Consider the following 27,507-nt stretch of genomic DNA (forward strand, 5'->3'; position numbering starts at 1 on the left):
GCAGATGGACTGTAGCGGAAATATATTACATCTTGAAAAATATGCTAAAAGGCAGATCATTTTCGACTTAACCACAATAACTCCCAAACTTGCCAAGTTGCTATCTTTCGGCTGTGAAGTTCCTCTGTTTAGTTGAAATATCTTTTTGTATCCTTTAAATCATATATACAATGGTATTATTAACAATAATTTGCCTGGAGCCGTTATGCATTCTGACCTAGGGGTTTTTAGAAATATTTCCATTGGAAAACCCCTGCTATGTGCAATATATCGTGTACTGTAATTGCAATTGCCCTGGTCCACCTTAAAACGCTGTCAGCATGATATCACTTCCTGGTTTGTTGCTAGTACCGTTGCAGCAGAGTGTAAACATGGCGGGGGGAACGGTGGTGAAAGCATTGCAATTCATTGTAACAAACATGTACTACCATAAACTTGTAATTTCTTTATTAATTAGTACTGTAAGCGGTGCAAACTCGGGATCAGACGGCCAGGTATTGTCTGTCGCTGACGCCAACTGGACGCTGATTCTTCAGGGAGAATGGATGTTGAAATTGTGAGTACTTTAATTTATGAGGAAGTAGGCGGGCTCGACTATATACACTAACAATAAGACCATCATTGAAAAGAAACAAAATGTAATTACTTATTGCATGCATTGTTAATCTTATGAGTTGCCGCTGTAGGCTAGATCGATCCCCCATCTTGTTCAATTATATCGTTGTATTCTCAGGCTAGGCACCAATTGGCTGAAATAAAAATACTTACTCCACCTATACTAGGGCTCTGTTATCAACGTGCTGCTGGATTACCAGACTGCAGTGCATGATCAAAAAAAAAAAAAAAAAAAAACTGTGCATACTGTGCAGTGTAGAACGTTCGTAAATTTCCCCAGAAAAAAGGGTCAACAATATTACACCATTTTATTGGTGTCTAATGGGCACATTTCTAGAGTATAGACTATAAAATCCATTAATAAAATCAGGGACTCCAGGGGCATGGCAATTTGGGATTTCATTAATTTACCTGACATAAAGAAACCAGCAGTATATATAAAAAAAAAAAAAAACATTGTACATATATTACATTATTTGACATGCCTTGCTCTGCCAAAGTACAGAATGTGATATTCAAATGAAAATAAATGAAATATGCTTCCAATACATGGTAGAATGAAATGCCCGTGTGCAGGATTTGGCACTGAACCGTGGTTCGACTTCCTAGTCTTTCATGTTTGTGTTCAAATATCTTAATTTGGAGTACACACCTACAAAAAGACCAATCACCAACCCTCCAAATATGTTAACTTGGTGGCCTCTTTCCAATTTGAAAAGCCTTTTTGTACAAAATGTTTCCTCTGTGGACTAGGCCAATATACAAACTTGGTATGCTGTAATGCCTAACTAACATGCTTTTAAATCCTACCAATGTCTTTTTGGTTGGCACTCGGTATATTTAATGTAATTTACATTTCCACCCATTAAATGTAACATTTGATACATAAACACATTGGCATTGGTTAAATGCAAGTTAACGACGCACACATCAATATAAATGTAATGCTTTTTTATTGTGATACAAATAATGGACCTTGTTTTAAAAGGGCAGTACAAGTACAGTATGCTTTGGTAAATTAAATGAAGTTCTATGGCAGGGGTACTCAATTACATTCTCTGGTGGGCCAGATAAGGCAATGTCAAATCATTTTGGGGGGGCACAGGGCGCTCAAGATGTGAGTACTGGTGGTTGGTTGTTTAAATGGTCATGAAAATCTGACTATCGAATCGTACTTTACATACAGTAATAGAACGTTGCAGCACTACACTTGCACCAATCAACTAATACATGTCAGAAATAACTACTTACAATGATACAATGTCTGATTGCCATTTAATAATAAAAATAGAAAGCAAATATATTTTTTCCTGATATTTTTCTGATAATATTCAAACGACATCTTGCAAACAAATAAGTATACATATCCCACTGTAATACTATTAAAACAGCATGTTATTCATTTTAATTTTATTAAAACTAGAAAATGTTCTGAAAATGACTGCGCAGCAAGCATTCAAGTTAACTAATGAAAGCATGTCAATTAGTGATCGCTTTATTTATGTTTTATAAGCATCTCATTAAGCACCTGATTGAAAGTGTAGCGCTGTGTCTAAATATGCATGTTCTAACTCCAGTGTGTTTAAATGTAAATGAAAAGTTTCTAAATTAAATACACAGCATGACAGTAAACAGAGGGGAAAATAAACTTAAGTGCATATCCAACTTGCCATCTTTGAGAGGCGTGCCGAAGGTACATTTCTTACTGTTGCCAAAAGATCTTTGACAGGCTCGGTTTCTAATGCTAATTTCCTGTGCCTGAACACTTGCTGGTGGCTGCATTGCTATTTTTTCCTAAAAATACTCCTAAAGTTTATCATATGAAAAGTAAAGAACATATAGACATGCACAAAGTTTTTCATGTATTTCTATAATAAAGTCAAACATACAGCAGCCCCTCTCAACTTCCCAAGCCTTTCTATAATAAACTGGAGACAAAAATCTGGTGTTTTGCAAGATTAAAAAAAATGCACTGACACCAGGTCAAATGTAATAGGTTAATCAGTCATATAACTTAATACAATACCTAAGCTGAAGTACATTGCTAACGTATTTAAATTAAATGACTACAAAAACTACTTTCACTTTCTGTTCCAATCACATGCTGCACAATTCCCAGCTAAATCTAGCAAAATTAAAGTGATTTCCAATACTATTTATCCTAAAACTATATGTAAAACTGTAATATTCCAGAATAGGTTGTGAAGGCTTTATTTTGCTCCACTGAATTAACTATATTAGCAGAGGATGTCAAAACTTAAAATTATACACTTTTTCATGTGTGTATTTCAGGCAGAAAATGTTTTTTCTTTCTTTTTATCCCTGCCATTGTAGTTTCTTCACAATAAACAAAGTGGCAAATGACACATTTTCATAAAGTTATACCGTTACTGTTTTTTTTTTTTTTTTTTTTTAAGCTGTGCACACAAGTGAAAACTGTCAAATTTAACTTTAAATAAACTCGTTGCACAAAGAAAAAAAAAACACCATTTTTGTTTTCGTTTATTACTCTCCTCATAACAGAAAATAGGATCACAACAAAACAAAACCTCGATCACTATGTGTAACATTTACCTTGGCCAGTGTCTGGAAAGTGTGAAGCAATTTCGAGTGATGTGCATTACCTGCATCTGTATCCCCCGACTCTCTTGCCAAATCTGAAGCGTCACTTTGTTGATGTTGTGTTAATACCACACATTTGACAGAACGAAATTTATTGAAACGTTTTGCCAAACAAAGTTACAGGACTCAGGCTACTTAAATAATGCACCTTAAAATCAACTGAAAGATAAATTAATTGTCAAATGTAGCCTAATTCTTCCACACAAAAGCCTTCATACCAATTTGGATTGTAAACAACATGTGAAATGCAAGGAAAGATGGAGATATAAAATATATATCTAGATAACTAATCAAACTTGCTGAGGACATTATTTGAGTGTATAAAGTAAAAAGAGACTGTATGTGGCACTTACATTTATGATGAAACTTGAAAAGGGCATTCATTAGCACAATTTATCAAGAGCACCAGAATCTTGAGGTACAAGTTTGTCTCACCGTAAGTCAAGTCTGCACATAAGGTGGATATAGCTAGATCATCAACTTTTCATGTTACCCATGGCTCTAATGTTGAATTTACACTGTCATGCTTGTTCTAGTTCCCCAAAAATTCAACACAGTTTTTGTTAGGTTTTTGGAAGAATATTTACTCTGTGTTTTCACATACAGCTATGCTCCATGGTGCCCAGCTTGTCAACAGATACAGCCTGAATGGGAGAACTTTGCAAAGGAGAGTAAAGCTCTTGGTATCAGTGTGGGAAAGGTCAACGTTACACAGGAGCCAGGTATTGTACTGCTCATGATGCTAATACAAATTTCAAATCACTCTTTATATTGACTGTAGTATGTGTGTGTGTTTGTCATCATTAAGCATCCTCATGAGAAGGGCTTGTATGAGTTTAAAAATCCTCTGCCGCAATGACTACAACGTATTTCATAAACTGTCAGCTAGCAACTTCATATTTTCAGACCTATTGTAACGCCTTGGTCAGAATCTAACAGCACCCTTAATTTGCTCTGTGACCTAAAATGTTCACCATATTAGTCATGTGACCTTTTATATTCTGGAAACCCAACACTTTGAGATACTGGTTTCATTCTCAAGTTTTTGCAGTATAGAGATAGTAATAATGTCTTTATAGTTTGTACAGTGCTGTATTCAATAATTCTTTCAATAAAGTTCCATTACAGGTGGTGTGCAGTAGAAATGAACCATTTCACTGCCATATTGTTTTAACATCTGGACATATACATATCAATACAGATCTTTTTCACGCATCCATTTTACTTCAAGTTTTCCCCTATCACTATGCCCCCAGGGATGTTTTTATAGGGTTTATGTTAGTCTAGTTTAACTATTACTTTGTCACAAAAAAATAGGACCTTTTGAAATGTATCATAATTTTCAAAGATGTTTCCTAAATGTAAAATTAAATATTGTTGTGAATGCTCATATAAAACAAGAGGCATTTTAGGTATATTGTAGCAGACAGAATAGTTTTAAGAATGATATAGGATCAATAATATTTGCAAATGTAAAAGAAAACCAATATAATTAATGTAGAAAACCGTTTTCCCATTATTATTATTATTATTATTATTTATTTCTTAGCAGACGCCCTTATCCAGGGCGACTTACAATCGCAAGCAAATACAAATACATTCAAGTGTTACAATATAAGTCATACAATAAGAACAAGAAATACAATAATTCTCAAGTGTGACAAACCACAATTCAATAATACAGCAGATAATAGTGAAAGTTACATCAGGATATGATTAAATAGTGATAGTTACATCAGGATATGATTAAGTACAAAATACTACAGATTAAACACTTGGCAGATTACAATATTCTGAGGTACAGGATTAAATGCAGTAAAATAGGGGGCAGATACATTTTGATTTGGTCACCAAAATCATTTCTTTGGTATTTATACCTTTTGTATTTCTTCCACTTGTTACTTTTCTAAATGGGGTACAAAGTGCTGACCTCACTTCTTTCTATGCAATGATCTCACCCTTTTGAATGAAACATGGCCCAATTTGTTCACAGACCTTTCACATGTGGTTCGATTGAAGGCTTTAGTGCGACCTCAGATTGGCCACAGATGGTGGTCTGGGTTGATATGACAAGCAAATCGATCTCACTGTACAGCTGTGTGAAACATAAGGAGTTATTCTCTATTGAAACCGCACCAGGAATCAAACTCACGGACGAAAGCAGCAAAAGATGCACACATATTCTAAAGTGTAAGAATCATGTATCCATAATTCTTAAACAAAACGACATCTATACAGTAGGTGTTCCTTATACATGAACAAGTGTACTATAAAATGGTAAGTTTTTAAAAATGATATGTTTAATACAATTAGCCTACATAATCCTGCTTTGAAATGAGATACAGGAGTTTGTTTTTATTTCTTTGTTTTGCTACATTTCGTTGACGGACATTTCTTCACAGGCAATCACAACCATCATTTGCATTGCAGTCAGTGTCCTCAGTTGTCTCCTGCAAATCTCCCTACTATGCATTTTTTAAATAAATGCGACAGTGTTAAAAAAAAAAAAAAAAAACTAATAAAATGACATAAATAATAGCTTTGGGAAAATTGTGGATATTAAACTCAAACACAAGGATTTACTGTTCAAAAGGGAAAGATAAACAAAAGAGAAAGCTGAAATCAAGTGAATAATGTACAGGAAATAAGGCACTGGGCAGCATGCAGGTGAAAAGACCATGGAAGCACAAGACTGCTTGGGGGGAAAAAAAGCTGGCAAACATTTCAACAGCTTGAGTTCCTTAGTATCTTAAAAATGAAAATACATGTTTGCCAGAACGTGTCTGTCAATATTATACATGTGAGACCTATTGTATAGTTAATGGGAGAGCACTACAGTATATTTTAGCCATGCACAGTATGTTTTTGAATTATTATTTTTTTTGTTTGGATTTATTTCAAGTTTGCCTTTAGAGATAAGTTACATTGTGTAATATAGTACTTTTTATCAGGCCAACACTTGCTTTCATCATCATGCAGAGCCCTTCCTCTGCTTTGCCTTTTTAGAAAAAAAATCACATTTAGTTAGATGTAATGCAGCATTTATAAAGATACTCGATAGAGGTAGAATAATGATACTTGTAGTGATAATTTCTGTTTGTGCTGTTGTATAATGCAGTACCTTTAGTCTACTCAACTTCAATTACCGAAACCACTATCAACCATTTCATTCTCAATAGCATTTTTGTCATTTATAATTTAAATGACAAGTTCATTAAATAGAACAGCTGCAATGGGAAAGATAATGGATTTCAGAAGATTCAGAAAGCTTTTTGTAGAACATTTACATTTTTTTATCCAGAGTAATATAAAATCAGTTTTAATGAAATTACAGCAAAAGCATATGGAATGAGTCATAATTCTAATTTCAGCAGTTTAAAATGTAAAGGCTGGAACTATATAGTCACCGGGTCATCTTGATGAACAACCTTGTAAAAACAGCTTTTTGTTCTGCTTTTATTAGTTTCCTGTATGTGAAAATGTCCTTTATAGTTTACTTTACTGGTGGATATTACCTGATTCAGATAATTCTATTTAAATATATACTAAACCAAAGCACCACCAGTCGATTTCTGGAAAAAAAGAAATATTTTGACATGAATTTCATATTTTAAGAATGGTAACCCATTGGGTCACTAAATACTGAATATTACAATGCTGAGACATAAATTATAGAAGCATAGATAGTCTACACATTTAGTTATATCATCCTGGGGCAGGTAAAAATGTATTGTAGATCATTTAAACTTGACATTTTCAAAGGGCACATTTTCCAGTTCATCCCAGGCAGCACTAGTTTATAATGCTCAAAGGCTATGATTATATTAAATTAAACCACACAAGCAGAAAGGTGTTTATGTGCATTGCCCTTTCATCCCTAATCTCTGAAGTAAAGGATTGATTTATATTAGGATACTGTGGGAACAGAAAACAGAGTCAGTGGGCATGGATGAAAAATTACACACACCTATCACAGTGTTCGCGCTAGGCCGCGCCATTGCGCCAATGCCCCCCTGAAATATAAAATGTCCCGCTGAAATTCTCCTAACGCGCCTGTGTGTCCCTTCCCAGACCAGACGCAATACCAATACGCAGTAAATTAATGCACTTTGTATTACCATGACATGTCTGACGACAGCTTAATATTTTTTACTTGTTTGTTTACACTTGCGTTTTCATAATTAAACTCCTGTGCTTTTATTCCCCAGTCCAGTAGAATGCGCTCACACCCTCCCTGGTTACAGTCAGTTTCACAGTAAAGCCTGGACAACATCAGGCTTGTTAACAACGTGGCCCGGCGCAAATAGTATCCCTGTTACACCCGACCATTACTTCTGGAAGAATAAGTAATCACCTTCGGCAGTGACTTTTGAAATGCAGGCTATTATATTTGTGCTTAAAAATACTGTGTGCAGTAGATTTGCGAAACAAAAACCACATCATTGACTAAAAAAAAAAAAGTAGCCTACGGTAACGTTATAAAATATGTGAAATTTGTAATATATATATATATATATATATATATATATATATATATATATATATATATATATATATATATATACAGTGTATATGATTTTATACAGCACTGTATATTTGCCTACAATACAGCTTGCATTGAGAAAACCCCACTGGAATCGGAATAAAGGAAATTATTATGTAATACAGTTCATGTGCAGTCACGGTTTTGGTAAGTAGCATTTTCAAAATCACATATTGCTATGCGCAGTATTAAAATAAGTTAAAAAAAAATATATATAGCAAATCCACAAAACCAACGAAATACATATTGTATATTTGACATTTTATTTTTAGTGTTCTGTGTAACACGGGCCATTGTTTAACCTTGAAAAAAATGTAATACAGAGTACCTGAAGCAGATATACACGTTTATCATATCAACAACACCAACGTGTGTTGTAAAAATAAAGCAACAATTGTTTTGAAAACTGTCCAAAATATTTACTTGGGGGCTAAGAATGAAAAATTTCAAGAAAAAAAATGCAGTTTTTTATATGGAAATTGTCAAAATAAAGGGGAAGCTGGAAGGTAAGAATTTACCAGTCAGGACAATGGCATTTAAATGCTACTACTATTAAACTGTATCTGTTGGTAATGTGGTTTCTTCTAGCAGTTTTCAAACTGGGGTACGCGAGAAAAATTCTGAAATGGCAGACAATGCATTTTATTTAGTACCACTTGCCTAGCTATTACCACTTGCCTTCTTTGCCTTCTTTTCTGTAATTTTATTATCAATAAAAATACATGATTGCCATTTGCTATCATGGAATAGTCCTATTGAGGCTTCGTTGATTTTAATTAATTAATATTTACAATAAAATGATGATGTTTCCAACAACTAGAAACCTGTTTGAGGGACTACTTTTAGCCAAAAGGAAATATAATATATATTTTTTTATTTTATAATACTGTAACTTTTATAATTGTTTCCATCACACACTCCAAGGCTTGTGCGTTTTGTTGTATCATGTTATTGTACAGACCTTTTTTCTGTTTTCATTTTATGACTATCTCAGATGGGGGGATGCGGTGGACTACATTTTTTGGAAACGGGTACGCAGCTTAAAAAGATTGAACACCCCTGTTTTAATGTGATTTGGTACAATGAATATCCTCTTCTCAGTGATACACCAACATCACTGTGACACATTTCCCAATATTTTCCCCAACAGTGACAGTGAGTATTGTAGAGCCACCTTGGTTGTATCTACAGCTTTACAGTTTTATTTTTTGACCGTCAGTCTGTAAGACCTGGAGCAAACACTGCTATCATAATGATGTCAGTCATGGGATGTTTATTATACTTGGGGCTTCTGTTTTTTTTTTATTTATTATTTTTTTAGCTATTTTCAAGTTTTATGTAGATACCCTGACATTTTTTTTGTTCTTTCGGACTTGTTCTTATTGATATTTCTGTCTGGGAATGAATATTACTAACATACTTGTTACCAGTTTTGTTTAAATTCACAAAGAAAAAGTCTGTCTCAGCAAGACCTGTATTCTATCGACCTGGCTGTCCACAGGTCCAAAAAATAATTTGGGCCTAGCTTTGAAGTTATCCATTATGACTTCCATTCTATCCAGAGCTCTGAAAACAGATATAGATTCCTTTCAGGGGGACCTCAGGAGAGCTAATGTTTCTAAATAGACTCAATTGTTCAGGATGACAAGGTGGTATTTTAATATTGTCTATGAACTTGAATAACACAGATGGCAGTAAGGTAATACATTAAAGCAAGCTAGTGAAGCTCTATTTTCTGGTACAGCCAAACAGTTTTGATTATCTTTAGAACTTGGCAGGAATTGTGTTTTTAATTTTGTCCTATTAAACACCTTTGGATCACTTCCATTAGAAACTCGAGGAGAGAGGCTGATATTTAAGGCTGATATTTTGCCCTGAAGACACTGTGGTGCCATTGTCTGTTAACTTGGAGAAAACGTGTAAGCATATACAGATGTTCAAAGTATACCAACATGTGAAATCATGTGAGAAAACACAGTTAACAACCTCCATATATATAGTTTGGTGTGCTGAACAAAAATCTGGTAATATATTCAATACTAGAAGGTCATATGTTGTGATATATTATTATTATTATTTGTTTCTTAGCAGACGCCCTTATCCAGGGCGACTTACAATTGTTACAAGATATCACATTATTTTTACATACAAGTACCCATTTATACAGTTGGGTTTTTACTAGAGCAATCTAGGTAAAGTACCTTGCTCAAGGGTACAGCAGCAGTGTCCCCCACCTGGGATTGAACCCACGACCCTCCGGTCAAGAGTCCAAAGCCCTAACCACTACTCCACACTGCTGCCTATACAGTTGTCCCGCGTTATATCGCCCCCCTTTATAACGCCACCCTCGCATACCGCCCGCTATTCTCTCTGAACAAATGTCACCAATACAAAAACAGTGCTATTTGTACCCATTATATCGCCACCCCGCTGTCCGCCATCCACCAACTTCCCAAGCCAAGCAAACGTAAATATAAGCATTGTAGTTTCCCTCATTGTAGCGCCAGCGAAATAATCTTGGCCAAGTAAAACAACAAAGTTATACAGTTAACCTATGATTCGCTTTCTTAATTCGTTGTTAACTGAACTGTCATACCAATGTCATCAACACTCCCGCTCCCAAAGCAAAACAGAAAGTACAAAATGGCGAGTCGACCCTACATTTAACACCAGAGCAAAATAAAAAAATCTGCATGTATGCATCTGAAAATAAGAAAGCAAGTCATTGCAAATGTTCTCTCGTCTAAGTGAGGCATACTGTTAATCAAAGGACAATTAGAGAGATTGTAATGGATAAAAACAAATAACTTAACTTGATGGAATGGGTCGATTTGTTTAACCTGAAAAAGGCTTGACGCAGTCTAAAATAAGTGACTTTTTTATAAACCACAGTAAAAAAAAAAAAAAGTATGGTAAGAGGTTTGTTTGTTTACGTGCAAGTTTTGCACAAATGAAGGCTGACTTAAACTAAAGCATCAGTTTTGTAAACAACAGAATAGGTTTTTTTTTAACTTTTCGTTTAAAAAAGTGTTTGCCTGTACATATTCAACGTTTTTTTTGTTTTTTTTTAACTGCTTAAAAAAGAATGCTGTTGTGCTTAAATTGCTTTGTGAAATAAATAGATTGCATCATTCAAGGGGGTAATATTCAGCAGGCTTACAGTCGTTTCACAAACACTAAAGTTCAAATGACCAGTACAGTAAAAAAAAAAAAAAAAAAAAAAATCGTATGCTTTGTTTTTTGCCTGGATGCACCACGCTCTGCATTCCCTCTGCCTTGCGGGAGGGCCCGGTTGCTTGCTGCCATGGTGGCCTGTAGGCAGTGCCTCAGGCCACCCAGCGGAGCCATCAGGACCGGGACCGTTCTGGTAATAGTGTGTGCCTGGGGAGGTTGCCAACAGCTCAACCTGCCCTGCACCAAAGGACGGGGAGGGAGTAGGGCGGCCACTTGCTGAGACGCTTTGCGTGGGAGCACTGCAGGATCTCCTTTACAGCTGGCCCAAAGGTATGCCCTGGGGATATCGGTGTGTCTAACAGCGCTGCCTTATCTGCGACGGGGACCCACGCCTGTGACAGCCATAGCTGTCTGCAGCTTTTTCATAGCACAGTTTTTTTTTTTTTAAATACATTTTTTATATAACCTTGTCCCTTTTTTAGAATATCTTGAAACAAAACTCTCTGCCTACAGCAGTTCTGAATAGTGTAATGTTTTTTAATACTTATCATTTAAGGTTTAACTTAAGCATCACATTACAGTACATGACTGAGTGATACATGCAGAGGATACAAAGCTTTCAGTATTTCCAGCTTCCTTGTTTATGGTGAATTATATTTTATCAGTTATTTAAGGATTATTTTGTATTAATAAATGTACCAATATGTATACATTTTAAAAGTATTTATTCATTGTCACTCAAATTGTCGTAATCTTTTTAATGTTAACACCCAGCTGCGCATATGAGTACCTGCACTTTTTTGTTGAGAATTTCACCCTTGAACCATGCTATGATATTTAGCAATATTCATTTCACAGTGTTGACGTAAAGAGCTTCAACAACAGGTTTACATTTGTAGTGGAACTGCATAGTATTTAAAAATGTGGTCCTTTTTTTTATAAGTTTGTCATTGTTCAGCTGTGGCAATACTAAAAGTATACTGACAGCCAAAGCTGGCATGCAAAGAAAAAAATGCTGAAAACCTTATTGACTTAGTGCTTTTTCAGATAATAGCTCCTTTTGAATCGAACTGTAACCGCAGCTAGATTGTCTGTGCAACAACCATCATCATATTACAACTCAGCTATCAAGTAGGCCCTATACTCCCACACAGATTACATTTTATACTTTTAAAAGTAATATTGCAGGCAGGTATATGCAAAGTTTCAGATTCTACTTTTAATGTAATATTGTTTTCCTCTTCAGGTTTGAGTGGACGTTTTCTTGTCACAACACTGCCAACAATCTTTCAGTAAGTTTATGCCACAAACACCTAGAAATTGATAACTCAGTAAATATATATATTTAACCATCTATGTTAGAGTAGACTCAAAGCCCCTATGACTGCTAATATCTCATACAGTAAACCATTTGAGCCAGCAGCTTCAACTTTTCAGTGTTCTGGAACTTAACAAAATCTGACAGCACCCTTCACAATGACCTGTGACCGACTTAAGATGGCCGTCAGATTTGGGTCAAATGGATTTTTGGTTTCTGATGTAATGTAAAATGTACTTATTGTATTGGCACAGAATTCATTTTTGCTGGAACTATTTTGACATGTAGACTTCTTTAAGGAAGTACCAGCATCAAAGAAGTAACTGGGATGTCAACGCCGCTTCTTTATTCAATATACTGTACCTAATTGATAGCATTTATATATATATGACAACAATGTAGAAATAATATTGTGTTAAATATGTATTTATGTAAAGGTTATGCTATGGTACAACAGTACATATTGCACAGTTGTGTGACTTGGATTTAAAACTGCAAACAATTGTTCTAAAGCTAGTTATTTTACTATATGTGTTTATATGTTTGTTGTACATTATACAGTAACATTGATTTTAACCCTTTGGTGTTACATCTTTTTTTCTTTGTTTTAGTGCCAAGGATGGACTGTTCCGGAGATACCTTGCTTCCAGGACTGTGGAGGACCTTCAGAGTTACATTATAGAAAAGAAGTGGGAATCTGTGGAGCCTGTGCCAGCATGGAAAGCTCCATCTTCCATTGTGTAATTGACCCTTTTCTGTCAAGATTTTTTAACATTTATTACACTCATGTCTTTATCACAAGCATACATCAGAATGTATGTCTATGTGTTTATGATGTTTATTTATAGTACCTTGTCAGAGCAAGAGCCTCTTGACTCATAGTTAATCCGCTTGTCCAACTTTAATGCATTTTAGGTAGTTTCAGAAAATAATCACTTAATACACTGATTTTTGTACAATTCTGATTTATTTTTATGCCAGACACCCTCTTATTTTTTTGCTTACAGGATGATGGGAATGTCAGGTGTCTTTCAGCTATCAGTTTGGCTCAGAGTAAGTCAACATTTTACCATTATTTGCTATAGTTTCATGTTTGCTTAGAATGTTTTCAGCAGTCTCAAATGTATTTAATTTTTTTTTTTTTTTAAATAAACCATTTTGTAGTCTATTACCACCTGGGGTAATTAAAGGCATTCTCAAATATTTTAACCCTGCTGTTTATGGCTTGTGATCCTCAAGACCACCTAAAATACTGTGTAATATATCTGAAGAAAGGCTGCTATGATTAAATCAAAAATTGATTTTTCAATCGATTCCATTCCTCATTATATACATCGATATAAATACTGGATAATCATTTTAAACTGCATTTTTGTAACGCATATTAATAACATTATTTAAGTTTATCAACGAAACTGCACCGAACACTATTTATGCCTTGCTATTTACAGTATTTCTGCCAAAGACAAGCAGTGGGCATGCTCATCTTTTCCTGCTCATGTTACCTGGCATCTAATTTGCTGGTCCCATCCTACCAGCGACCAGTTTTGACACAGCCTCTGTGTATTCGATGTAAACAGAAAGCATGCTGCCTTGGATCCAGAGCAGGACGACAGGCTTGTTCCTGGGAAACAACATGTAAATAAATTGTGCACGCTGGCTTCTTTGGAGTTTCAAAGTGAACTGTTAAGCGTGGGAATAATATCGTTTTTTATGTTTTTTTACTATGTATTTTGCAAAGTGGGCTGCATTTCTTGATTGATGACCAAATCTAGTTGATGTAAGTATAATCAGTGCTGCCCACAGCTGATAAAACCTAATGATGTGCACTTGAGGAGATTTTTGGAATCGGGTCTGAACCGGGTATCTGTCACTGGAACCGGGTATTTTCAGTCCAGTTCCTAAACTATTTAGACCGTATGTCAATGTGTGAGCAGGAGGGGGTAGCATCTTATGTACATATAAACAGGCACTAGTGCTACAGTTCTACGTCGGCATAAAAAACATTAGAAAGACCTCAACAATCACAGAGCAAAAAATAAGTCGCACTAAAGCCAAGATCAGACAGTAGTCCAAAACAAGAACAACAAAACGCAAATATATAATCTAACCAAGTGTGAATGTGTCCATTATAGTTATGAAATGTATTATTGACAGAAATTAAAAGTCTTTCATAATTGTAATTGTTTTATGTTTTTTAATAATCAGTTTTATTAAAAACATAATAGTACTCACTGGAACCGGAACCGTCAGTTCCAAAGCAGGAACTGGGTACCCGGTTTCAAAGGAACCGGTTTGCACATCTCTAGATAAAAAAATAAATAAATTATGCCGGTACTCCTACAGTACCGCACGGAAAGCTATACCCCATGCATTCAATTATTGTGCACAAGCTTTTACTTAACAGCAATGATATTAAAATAATCACGTCTCGTGCCGGGTGAAAATTTATGTTGGCGGTACAATCATCAATATTTATTCGAACGATTATATTTTGTATGCCTAATAATTAATTGATTGCTGTTTAGATGCTGAATTGACAGCCCTAATCTGAACCAGCATATTTGAGACACAGGAACTGTAATAACATGTTTTTATTATAAGAATGTGAACAACGTTTGTGTTTTAAAGCACATATCTGCTTTTTCTATACCCAGATTCCAAGGAGTAAATCATAAGAATATAAATATTTCAGTGTTGTTTGATATTTAGTACTTCTTACTCAAGTGACTTTCAATAAACATACCATTTTTGAAAATGTGTGTGTAAAATATTGTGGTTTAAATAAACTGTACTGTATTACACTATTCATAAGCCAAAAACATTGGACACATTAAGGTACCAACCACTTGAAGAAAGTAAAAAGCAAGACAATAACCCAGTTATTAACAACTGAGAGCACATATCTTTATTATCAAGTGCAAAGAAAATATCAATGGGAAACCATGGATTACCTCTTGTGGAAAATACTGGCACTCCACAAGAGGTAATCCATAGCTTTCCATTGCTATTTTCTTTGCACTTGATAATAAGGATTGTGCTCTCAGGTAAGTAAGTGTAGGTCAGTTCAGGATAGATAATATTACCAAATGTATTACACAATCCTGAAATGTAGTGCAGTGGCATAGACCATTTTAGGAGTGGGAATCCCTCTCCATAGTACAACAATTTGCAATCTAGTTTATATATTAGGCTAAAAGCCCTTGTACTTTAAAACAATGGTTGAATAAAATAAACAATCTTTCATCTTAAGACATTAAGCTAAAGATAAATTAGGCTAGTCTTTAATTTAGGTTCCCTATCAAGTATGAAATGTAACCATTACCTAATGGGTTTTTAACCTGAATAAGATATATCAAAGCTGCACGTCAGAGCCTGTGACGGAGTTGTGTCCTCCCCCAAGGGCATAACTGGACTGCAGACACAGACACAGACATCGTCATCATTTATCCTTTCGACTGACCTGAGCAGGAGATACTACGAAGATACTCATATCTGCTTATTCGCTTGTGTAATTACACTATTAAATGCAATTTATTGCTACGTGCTTTAGTATTTACTACTTACATGTATTGTGCCCTCAGCCGTGGTTTTTGGTAGTCTTGTGCCCTGTGCGAAGCCGGTGGCTCCGTCGCCCCTTCCCTGGGATCGGACAACCTTAACCCTTTGCTGTCCTATGTCGGACTAGGTCCAACATTACAATTATTCCTTTCCAGTCCGATGTTGGAATCTGACCGACACCATCAAAAAGACGTCAAGTACAGGTCTCTAGTCATTTTTTTCTCCGGAAAAAAGCCGAGAAAACCTTTCAATGGCCGAGTGAGACCGATAGGAGCTGAGAGAAGCCAAAAAAAAAAAAAAAAAGGGAGGTAGATCTGAGCTGTACACATAGCCCCGGCACCACAGAGATAACACGGACATAAACAAACAAGGTAGCTGCTTCCGCATCCAGCGCTAAAGGAATATCACAGACATTTGCAGAACTAGGGCAGCAGTGTGGAGTAGAGGTTAGGGCACTGGACTCTTGACCGGAGGGTTGTGGGTTCAATCCCCAGTGGGGGACACTGCTGTTGTACCCTTGAGCAAGGTACTTTACCTAGATTGCTCCAGTAAAAACCCAACTGTATAAATGGGCAATTGTATGTAAAAATAATGTGATAACTGTATAATGTGAAATAATGTATAATGTGATATCTTGTAACAATTGTAAGTCGCCCTGGATAAGGGCGTCTGCTAAGAAATGAATAATAATAATAATAATAATAACTTTTTGAGATGTTACAGTAATAAAATAATTACTTGGATCGCATTATTGAGGAGTTTGGTGATAAAACGAGTGATCAAGAGATGATTTATCAGTATGCACGACTATGAAGAGGTATGTGAAAAATACAGTGAACAAGGGGTGGTGCTGGGCTGGAGATGCAGTACTGAGTGTCCTGTTGATATGCAGTCCCTTTTAAACCTGTTTTACTGTGAAAAAAAATACTTTTTAACAACAGCGCGTGTGAAAATAAATTGGACCTGATGTGCATGGGAGGCACTGAATAAATGGACCGCTAAGGGTTAAGTCAACTACTTGTACTTCTCTGAGGCTGCTAGCTTCGTTTTGAAGTTAAAAAATGTAAATTTGTTTTTTGTTACGAAAATTATATAAAAATAACGGTAATCGAGATTGTTACTGTTTGTGTGAGAAAATGTGTTTCTCTGTGTGCATTGTTCTGTTTTTTTCCACAGAAATACAAACGCAGCTGCTGGACTCAGCAGTCCTGCATTTGACCGACACTTGCGCTTCTGGCTAAGCTGCTTGCAGCTTCTACCACAGTGTCTCGTTGTACCGAACAGCGAGCAAGGTTACTATACCGGTACAAGTGTACCGTACTGTGCCATGTGCACTGTGCACCCTGCCGTGTGTACCGTACCATGTCTACAGTACTAGGTGCACTGCACTGTACCAAGTGTACCTCACCGTTGACACCGTGCTGCGTGTACAGCACCGCACCATGTGTACAGTGCATGTGTACCGTACGGATTATACCGTACTTTGTATACTGTACTGTTACCACACCGCACCGCACTGTGCAATACTGTACTACTGCACAGGCACCGTACAGGTTCTCAAGACAAGCGGTTCACCCTGGTTCAGGTCACCCTCTTAGGGTACTATACCTGGGGTTTTAAGGCCATGGAGCCTTACAGGTTCCATGGCCTGTAGATGACACACGGAAACACTCTCAGGTGTCTTCCCCCAGTGCACCCAGACTTTCTTTTATTGAGGTGCATTCATCCTGGTGTCATTTTGCTACAGCTCCTGCTGTTTCACATCCCATGGGGCTCGGCTGATTTTCCTCTGGTAGATGCACCAAAACTAGCGCTCCTAAATAAAGACGCTACCTGCCCGAATAGACAGTGCAGGGTTTCAGAGAGCATTCTCAAGTGGGCTTACTCAGCCAGGGTGTTTGCCGCACGGCTGGGTAATTACAACAGCATCTTGGTAGCCTACCAGAATTGCTTGTTAAAATCTCTGTCCCAGAGCCACCGACCCACACCACAACAGCTCGAGGAGCTGCGATTGGTTAATAAGAACTTGCTCCTTATCTCTAAGTTGAACAGACAGGCGGCAGGCAGGAACCTTGTTGCTTTAGTAACTGCAAGGCGCTCCGCGTGTAGAGCAGAATGCGCTCTATAGTCTGGATGTCGCCGGTTCGCTTCCAGGCTACTCCACAGCCGACTGTGGACGGGAGCTCCCAGGGGACGACGCACAATTGGCCACGCGTTGCCCGGGGGGAGGGAGGGTTAGGTCGGCCAGGGTGTCCTCGGCTCACCACACACCAGTAACCCCTGTAGTCTGGCCGGGCGCCTGCAGACTTGCCTGTAAGCTGCTCGAGAGCTGCGTTGTCCTCCGACGCTGTAGCTCTTTGGGTGGGTGCATGGTGAGTCCACAGTGTGAGAAAAAGTGGTCGGCTGACGGCACACGCTTCGTTGTTCGCCTTCGCTCTCCCGAGTCAGCGCAGGGGTGGTAGCGGTGAGCTGAGCTTAAAAAATAATTGGACATAAAGGGCAGCAGTGTGGAGTAGTGGTTAGGGCTCTGGACTCTGGCTCTGGCTCTGGACTCTTGACTAGAGGGTTGTGGGTTCAATCCCCAGTAGGGGACACTGCTGTTGTACCCTTGAGCAAGGTACTTTACCTACATTGCTCCAGTAAAAACCCAACTGTATAAATGGGGAATTGTATGTAAAAATAATGTGATATCTGTATAATGTGAAATAATGTATAATGTGATATCTTGTAACAATTGTAAGTCGCCCTGGATAAGGGCGTCTGCTAAGAAATAAATAATAATAAGTATGAAAATCTGACATTCTAAATTGGGAGAAAATAATAAAAAATAATTGGCAATTTATTAAAAATAAATAAAAAATTAGGACCATTTATTCAGCAGACTCGGGACATAGGAAATTCAGTCTGTGTGTGTTTGTAAATCAAGCTCCATTGCTAATCTGTTTCATTAAATCAAAGGTTTAGGTAACTGTGAGAGGCTATAGAGTTCACACTGACAACATATCAGATTCATTCAGCTGTGCGCAAGAGCTTTGGTTTAATATGTGGGTCATTTTTTTTATTTTTAGTTGGTCATTTAGCAGATGCTTTTACAGAGATTACGCGGTAAATTATGCATCAACAACTGCTGCTGTAGAGTCACTTACAATAGGACTTCGGTTTTACATCTGATCCAAAGGACAGAGCACAAGGAGGTGAAGTGGCTTGCTCAGGAGCACACACAGTGAGTCAGTGACTGAGCTGGGATTTTAACCATGTTTTTGCTATAGGAGTACAAAAAAAGGTCTTGTATTCAAACACGTTCTAAAAACGTTCTATGGCAAATTAAACGATCTTTAAATCAAGTCTTGAGAAGTAAAATCAACTTCAACAAGCACATTTTGAAAAATGTATTTTTATTGGTAAAAAAAAAAAGTGAAAGAGGCCATTTTATCTTTTGTCAGATCATTTCATGGTGTGACTGACGCATCTATAACTTACTAAAATTGAAATAATTCTGAACATTAATTCCATCTTTAATGTATGCATTTGTTCTCTTGGTGTTTCTTTTAATTAAGGCTGTAACGAAGGGTACATTTTGACCTGCGAAGGTTCGGAACACATTAGCGAAGGAAGGTTCGAACCTTTGATGGTACTAATTTGCATAATGTACTGGTGACGTCACCATAGCTACTAGTTTATATTTGATTGAAAATCTTATTATCTTGCAGGTAATCCGTACAAATGGAATAAAACATTCACATGTAGCAGTGCAGTAGCACGTTATTGCGGCCAATTAAAAGAACCGCCTGACGAACCTTCGAACCTTTGAACACAGCCCTAATTTTAATGCACAATCCATATACTTCTCAACAGATTTTATTTTATACTAAGTGTGTAGAGTTCTAGTTTTAAATAACTTGATTTTAATATTTTATTTCCTTTTGGAATATTTCTTGCATTCATTCATATCCAGTCAGAATGACACTGTTCCAAATTACATAGCTTTTCTTATATGATACAGAGCTGTATCACTATAATGTACGCAATATATTGTACTTGTTATATAAACAGAGTATACTTAGAATAAACAACACTGTTATATAAACAGTGTTGTTTATGTCGATCATGAGGATGGTCATTGACAACACCCTCATCCCCTTGGGGTGCTTGTCAGTTATTCATGGAATAACTGCAGTACTCCATGTGGTTAAGTAATCATAAATTCACAAATGCTTAACACTACCCCATAAAAACAAAAAACACACACTTTAGAAGTATCAGTTTGCATTGCAGCAAGAGACCACAAGCTTTTGAAGATTATTTTGTCAAGTCATAATGCAGGTTGATACAGTATTTGGTATATCAAAAGTCATCAGCTTGGTGACAGATGAATACAGATTTATAGAAAAGGGTGAGACTTTAAGTGGTTTGCATTTGTATATTTCTTGTTTGCTATTAATGTGTGTTTACTTTTTTTACAGCATATCCACAGCTACCTGACTGAGACGCTAGGGGTTCCTGTTTGGGGATCTTATGCTATCTTTGCTCTTGTAACTTTGTTAACTGGACTTTTCCTTGGCCTGGTATGTTAACACATCATTATGATTGCATTGATTGGCACTGCGTCTAGCAGAACTGATGGTGAACAAGAGTTAACAGTACAGCTGAGCTCCAGGTGTACAAGAACACGTCTAAAACAGGAAAAGACAGCTACTAAGAGCTGTGTGTCACCATGCACTTAGGCCAGCACAGTCTCTTTTTCTACCTAATAGTAAAGTCATTTTCTGTTAATGACGGTGGAGATATTTCAAAGATGGTTTACACTCCAGATGGAGAGTTATTTTTCCCTAATGGTCCTGTCCCAGAGAGATCATTACTTTAATGAATGGAAAGCTTATAGATATTTCTGTGTTTTTTGTGTGGTGAATACAATTCTATTTGGGTCTGGATTAGCTTGTCCAAGTAGTACTGTTTCTGTTCTTTAAGTCTTAAAATATCAGTCGTGTTTTACCTTTTTATCAGCATTTCATCCTTAAACAATTCACAGTTTCGTCACTAACAGATAAGCAGTCTGTAGGTTAAAGGGGTTTAATGGATCTATATACAGTTTCTAATATTTATTTCTTCTGTTTGATGTCTTATAACTGTCTATGTAAAGTATATGATTGTCCCTCCCATGAGTGACATTGATCTAGTGTAGGTGCCAGGATCTCACATTTCAGAACTGCTCATCAGATTGTGATAAAACTTGGATGGATATTTCTTAGTTTTTGAGGGTATCAGAATCTAGGTCATGCTGTCCATTTTCAAGCATGTGGGCCTATGATTGGCTGGGATAATATAGGCTGTATCTTCAGAAGTCCACATACAAATTTGATGAAGCTGGAGAGACATTTGCTACACGAATGGGTGTAGAGTAACATATTGTGTGTGTGTGTGTGTGTTTGTGTATAAATTAATAAAAGGAATCCAACAAGCACCAAGGTGCAATTTATAATTGACAGGAAAGACTGAAATGTATGATGCCTGTAAGCTTCTTGGAACCAATATAATAAACTTGCCCTTGTATTTTCACAGATGTTAGTTTTAATTGTTGACTGCCTTTGTCCATCGAAGTCTAGATACAAAGAAGTAACAACAGGTAAGTACTGTAGACTTTTTAAAAAATGTTGTTAAGAACAATACCTGGAGTTAACAATACAATACCAGGGGTTCTCCAACTGTGAGGCGTGTCTTCAGGGGTGGGGTGATGGTGGGGCACAACTGTTCAAGGGGTGGGGCAGTGCATGTCTGCAACATACTAACTTTTTAGATTAGAGCGATTCAGACAGTAAGCAGGCACCAGAGGCTAATACTTACCCAGCTGGGCGGAAACTGTGTTTTAACCCCATTGTGCAAAATGTAATGCCAAGCGGCACAGAACAGCAAGTGTTTGAAATCCCATAGGTGAAGTTTGAGTAAACGAAACCGTGAACCCTATAAAAACTCACGAGACAGAAGACTGGTACATTCCCAAAGACTACCCGAAACAAAGAACATCCTCAGAAGCAGCTACGCACGCACATGTATTTATGTCAGAGAAAGATCCTTGTTGTAGTGAAAAACAATCTTGTAATCCGTAAATAATATAACAGGAAATACACATTTATACGAGGGTTCTGTAATACATTAGTTTTCTTCAGTTTTGTCTAACGTTTGCTATACGTTACTTTGTTTCTTTAGTATTACTGAAGATTTTACTATGTGTGTTTGAAGTTATGGATGTATAATACATTCACACTTCACCGCAATAATAATATAATACAATATACAGTAAAAGGGGCAAAGGAGGTTGTCATCAAGCAGTGAGTACTTCACTAAAACGTAAGCACAGAAAATATGTTAAAGTATTTGGATATTGGATTTACTTGGCTTGGAAACCGAGATGACCCCCGACCTCGGTGTATTGTGAATGCAGAAGTGCGGCCTTGCAAACTCCGCAACTGTCTGGCATCATTTACGTTTGTGAGAGGTTTAAGAAAAACAGCACCCCTAAATATTTTCCGGTTTCCTAACCCCTTGTCAGTGGCGAAAATTGAGCTCACACAAAAGGCAGAATGGAGTACAAATGGACCCCACATACACAAAGCAGGTTAACTTATAAATTATAGAAAAAAAATCGATAACAAAACAAGTTTTTATAAATTTGTTTTAAATGAACACTTTGCTAATAATCAATCTTTATTTTATTCACAAAACGCTTTACAAGATGCAGTAAAAACAAGAGAATCCATAATATTTTAAATACAGAGAAATGCACAATACATGCTATACAGTTAAAAAAAATGCATAATATATTAAATACAGTGGAAAGTGCATAATACATGAAGTAGTACATTAAATACAGTGGAAAAGCACTTTCTAATCTTTTTGCAGTAAGTGCCACTCGCTCGCTATTGTATACAATACTAAATATTTGTATTGCACATGGTAACTTAGCAAATAAATAAACAATATATAAATAACGAAACAAAGAACTTTGTCAACAAGAAATAATTGCCAGTAATGCATGCCTCAATATGAAGGCACATTACCCAGACTCAGTATAAAACACAGATTCTGTCTTTTCAATATAAGCTGGTTAACAGCAGACATAAAACATGATGCCTAAAAATACGGTTGAGTAAAAAAACTACAAAAAACAAAACAAAAATAAAGATAGCCCTCCTTTCTTACCAGGTCGCCACCCCCACCCTCTACCCTTAGTCTCTGTCTCCTATTACATGCAGTGGATGAAATTTATATACAAATGTAGACACATGGTTTGATGCCTCAAAATAAATCAAAATAAATTAATATGTATTTTTTATGATTTTAAAATTATTGTAACTATTTTATCTTGTCTTCATACTATTATCAATACATCTTATGAGAAGCTTTTTAAACTGATTCTTACAAAGACAGTCTTATGTGGCACCTGCACCTCCACAAATATACTTAATTATATGAGTAAACATCTGCTGGTACATTACTATATAAAATCAGCTGGGGGCTGTGGTTGGTCAGATTAGAGATAATACTGGTAGGAGAAACAGGGAAGGAAAAAAGACATGGCAAGTACTGAAGTCAATTCATCTTCATTTGGAAAACCCCAGCCAAAGATATATCGGTGAATCAGAGTTATGGGGGATTTGAAGTAGCAGCTAACCACAAGCAAACTGGAGGTCTACCAGGTTTATAGTCAATGTTTTTTGAAAATAACAGCTAGGTTGTGTAGTTTGCTAGTGTCCTCGCTTCTTTGTTCTGGAGGCCTGGGTTTTAATGCAGTTTCGCAAAATCACCAAATAATTCAGCATAATTAGGCACCTTTGCTGTCAGTCACACACAGCACTGGATGGGCTGCAATTCCATAAGAGGGTCTTTTCCAACTACATTGGCTATGGCAAACATTATCTATGACATGCACCGTATGCGCTCTGGAATCAGATTGTTAGACACTACGTATTAAGGGTGTTGAACCAATGCTATATTTCTAATTTCTGTGACCCAGTCTCTTTTTTTTTTTTTTTTTTTTTTTTTTATAAATGTAGTCGTTGCCAATTATTTTTTATTATTTTCTCCCCAATTTGGAAATGGCCAATTATTTTTAGGCTAGCTCACCCCTACCATCCCTGCACATCATCCAAAGCATGTGCCGTCAGCCGACCGCTTTTTTCACACTGCGGACTCACCATGCAGCCACTCAAGAGCTACAGCGTCGGAGGACAACGCAGCTCTCGGGCAGCTTACAGGCAATCCCGCAGGCGCTCGGCCAATTGAGCACCGCCCCCTGGAAGCTCCCGTCCTCGGTCGGCAAAGGAATAGCCTGGACTCAAACTCACGACGTCCAGACTATAGAGCGCATCCTGCACTCCACGTGGAATGCTTTTACTGGATGCGCCACTCGGGAGCCCCCCCCCAGTCTCTTTTTACACCTTTCACTCCCTTTAAGGATACTGGAGGGGTTCCCATGCAAAAATGAAACAAGTATAATCAAGTGCAAGCATTGAACCACAGGTACTGTTTTCAGCACCTTTAGTGCCTAAATATAGATTCTACATTGCATACAGCAGATGTGTCGCATAACATGTTGACTGACTGCTTCTGCAACTGTAGTTCTGTCCCTGATTCATGTATACATTGGATAAATCTGTCTAGAGCACTTAAGTATTAATTCTGCCCAGCTGTTTCCTTTCATGAGCAGCAAAAAACATCACAAAACATTTTTTAAAAGATAAGTCAAATAACAGTATATCCATTTTTCCAGAAGTGTACATGAAGGAGGAGCTTTCTGATGAAGGACAGGACGGTGTTCCCACAGAAGAGAAGCAGCTGTCTGACGCTGAGGATGAAAGAGAGAGCCTGAGTGACAAGACCTCGGGGGAGGATTCAGCTGGTGATGAGGCTTCCGGTCCTGAGGAGCTGGCAGTAGATGCAATTGATGGCCTGCCCTCTGACAACACAGCCGACAGTGGAATGAGGAAACGGAAACCTCAAGTACCGGAGTCGCTGAATCTAAGCACAGGCACTTCAAGATAGGAAATGAGGACCAAAGAGAAATACCACTAAGTGGTGGATATATAAACATAATCATTTTTTATCATGTATAGTTTTATACAGGATGTAGCAAAGGGAAATGTCTCTCTTTGTATCAAGGTCTTTAAATATATATTTTTAGTGCTTGTTTCTTGCATATAAAAAAAATGACAGGGATGGACACACACTTTTTGCATTCAGTGTTTAAAAAATATAGTATTTTTATTTTATTGTTAACTTCCTACTAATTTACACAAATAATCTCACAGTTAATCTGTTTTAAAAATGTTATACTGAACAGCACAAGGTCTTAAATTGATCCCACTAAGTCCAAATGAATTATAAATCTGCACCATGGATTTTGTTGCTCCCAATTATAAAAATGAAGTCTCCATTTAGACTCTCCACTAAACTGATAAATTACACATTTTAAAGACATATTCTGTCAGCAGTTTGGCAGTGCTGTAGGTCTGGCATAAACCACTGTGGTTGAACACATTAGTAGTTTACTGTGCTCTGTATTCCAGTTCTTTTTTGAGAATCAAATAGAATACTATATATAGGATTTGAACACAGAAACTATAACCTGCCTTGACAATCAGCCATGGATTTCATATTCAGTCCACCATATTCTGTTTCCATGGCTTTTAAATAGAGTTTGATTAAGTAATGGGTGGCATTCCAACTATCCATTTTCTGTACTCCATAGGCAACATTTCAACAGGACTTCACCATAGCTTACATAGTTAAGTAACTCTACAACATGTTAGCAAAAAACATATTTTATGGCAGGTTTTTTTCTATTGCTTTTTTTGGTTTGTTTGTTTTCTGTCATATATGGCTGTATGAATGAAGAAATTACAGTCCTGTTAGCACTCATCATTTTACATGTGACCAGTTTAAATGCCAAGTAGATCATTGTGGCCAGGAAGTTAATTTTCATTCTAACAGCAGGTATGTCTTGAATATTTTACTGTAAGAAATGTAAGATTAGAGTGGAAAAATACAAGACAAATTTCATGCAACTTTATAGTTGTAGGGCAATTCTCTAGCCGTGTTCTCTATGTAAAGATTAAAAGAACAGTATTAAACAGTTGCTTCAGTAATTCCCATGAAAAGGTTGTGTTGTGTTTCAAGCACCAATTCTACGTATTCTTTAATTCTTCAATTCTTCAATTAAATGATCAAGTTAAAACTACCGTGCCGAACTGGCAATCCACCTGCGTTGCTTGAACTACTTATTTCTTGTTAGCATTAAAACAGTCTTCAGATGTGACAGTTTTTGCTGATGTTGATTTGAATATATAAAGTAGTGTGGTGTAACCCTTAAATGTGCATCCTGTTTTAAATACATGGGTTACATCCCATGTATCACATGCACATATTGTATACAACCCAAGCAAAAACACCATAGTACATGATATAGAATGCTATAACCCAAGTGTAGTGTACATTTCATATGTAATGTGCAATCATTATATTGCATGCAAAAATCTCCTAAAACGTTTTAAGCTATTGAGGAGTTGCATACAATAAATCCCATTTGCTGTGTATGTTAAATGTATGAACATGTTTAGCCAGTTTCAACCCTGAATTCCCAAGCTTGGACAAATAATCCAATTTTAGCTACAATAAGTTAAATAAAATGCTGCCTTGGTTTGACAAAAGTAAACGTTGAAGTAAAACTGAGACCCACTTATGGGTGTTTTTTTTTTAGTAAACCTCTGGATAGGAATCCCTTTGTATCTCCCTCTGGTGGTATAAAGTTGTACTGCAGAAATCAATATATTTTTCCAGATATTATACAGAATGTTGCTTTTTACTTCTGGTTAAATTAATTTAGTTACATTTTTTTTTTTTTCTGGGTATAAAGTTTATTTTGGAAATGATATATTCTTGCTATAAACAGAGTGAATGTTTTGTTAATACAATCCAAACAAATATTGCTCTACATTCACCTACTAGCCCAAAAACTCTTTTCCTCAGAAATGTTTCATGTCAAGTGCATGTATTATTATTATTATTATTATTATTATTATTATTATTATTATTATTATTATTGTTGTTGTTGTTATTAGTCGTTGTATTTTTTGTTTCAAAATTGTGTTGTTGCTAGTATATAATATACAATTGGCTAAGATAAAATGTTATCTCCATAATCCAAAGATTTAAAGAACATTTATTTTCTTTTGATTTTTTACTACTGTGACCATTTCCCAGGGCATGGTTCAATTTGGGTCAAGTGCAGTCCACTGAACAAAAGCTATTGAAGTAGTAACAGTTACTTTAAAACTGCTAACTGTTCCTAATTTATTAGCACTGACTTTATCCTTTGAAGTGTTAATTGAGATAGTATTTGTTCAAATCCCCACGCTTTCTTTGCAAAAGAATCCTATGCTCAGATGCACAACTTTTCCTAACAAATGAAGGCAGGCTTACGGTCAAAATAATTGATATTGGTAGGAAAGTGATTATGTAACGATATTTACTGTTCATGTATTTTAATATGTGTATGTTATCAAACCAACAGCACACTTCTATGTTTAAATGTGCAATTCTGCTTTTATTGTTTATTATGATTCTTGTGTATCTTGCCTTGCTACCTTACTGTCCATTTTAATAAATACAAATAAAATTA

General features: G+C 36.5%; 1 protein-coding gene across 2 annotated transcripts; it reads left to right on the plus strand.

Annotated features, from left to right (window-relative positions):
* Window positions 1-314: 314 nt before the first annotated feature.
* Window positions 315-27,507, plus strand: LOC117411376 (thioredoxin-related transmembrane protein 1-like). 2 transcript variants are annotated; one of them, XM_034018781.3, is made up of 8 exons: window positions 315-556; window positions 3,844-3,959; window positions 12,201-12,246; window positions 12,884-13,012; window positions 13,280-13,325; window positions 20,297-20,398; window positions 21,393-21,456; window positions 24,604-27,507. In XM_034018781.3, the coding sequence occupies exons 1-8, from the start codon at window positions 321-323 to the stop codon at window positions 24,870-24,872; spliced, it is 1,008 nt and encodes a 335-aa protein (XP_033874672.3). In that variant the 5' UTR covers window positions 315-320; the 3' UTR covers window positions 24,873-27,507. The 2 variants fall into 2 exon arrangements, with proteins under 2 accessions (XP_033874672.3, XP_033874671.3); XM_034018780.3 differs by having other exon boundaries at window positions 316-556; window positions 24,601-27,507.

The sequence above is a fragment of the Acipenser ruthenus genome, chromosome 6 (genome assembly GCF_902713425.1).
Source record: "Acipenser ruthenus chromosome 6, fAciRut3.2 maternal haplotype, whole genome shotgun sequence".
NCBI classification, from domain to species: domain Eukaryota; kingdom Metazoa; phylum Chordata; class Actinopteri; order Acipenseriformes; family Acipenseridae; genus Acipenser; species Acipenser ruthenus.

Bases quoted from the DNA above. Each gene is read 5' to 3' on its own strand.
- LOC117411376 (XM_034018780.3), top strand. From the start codon at position 321: ATGATATCACTTCCTGGTTTGTTGCTAGTACCGTTGCAGCAGAGTGTA. The intron at 3,960-12,200 runs GTATTGTACTGC...TTTCCTCTTCAG, and splicing joins CAACGTTACACAGGAGCCAG to GTTTGAGTGGACGTTTTCTT. The intron at 21,457-24,600 runs GTAAGTACTGTA...CCATTTTTCCAG, and splicing joins ATACAAAGAAGTAACAACAG to AAGTGTACATGAAGGAGGAG.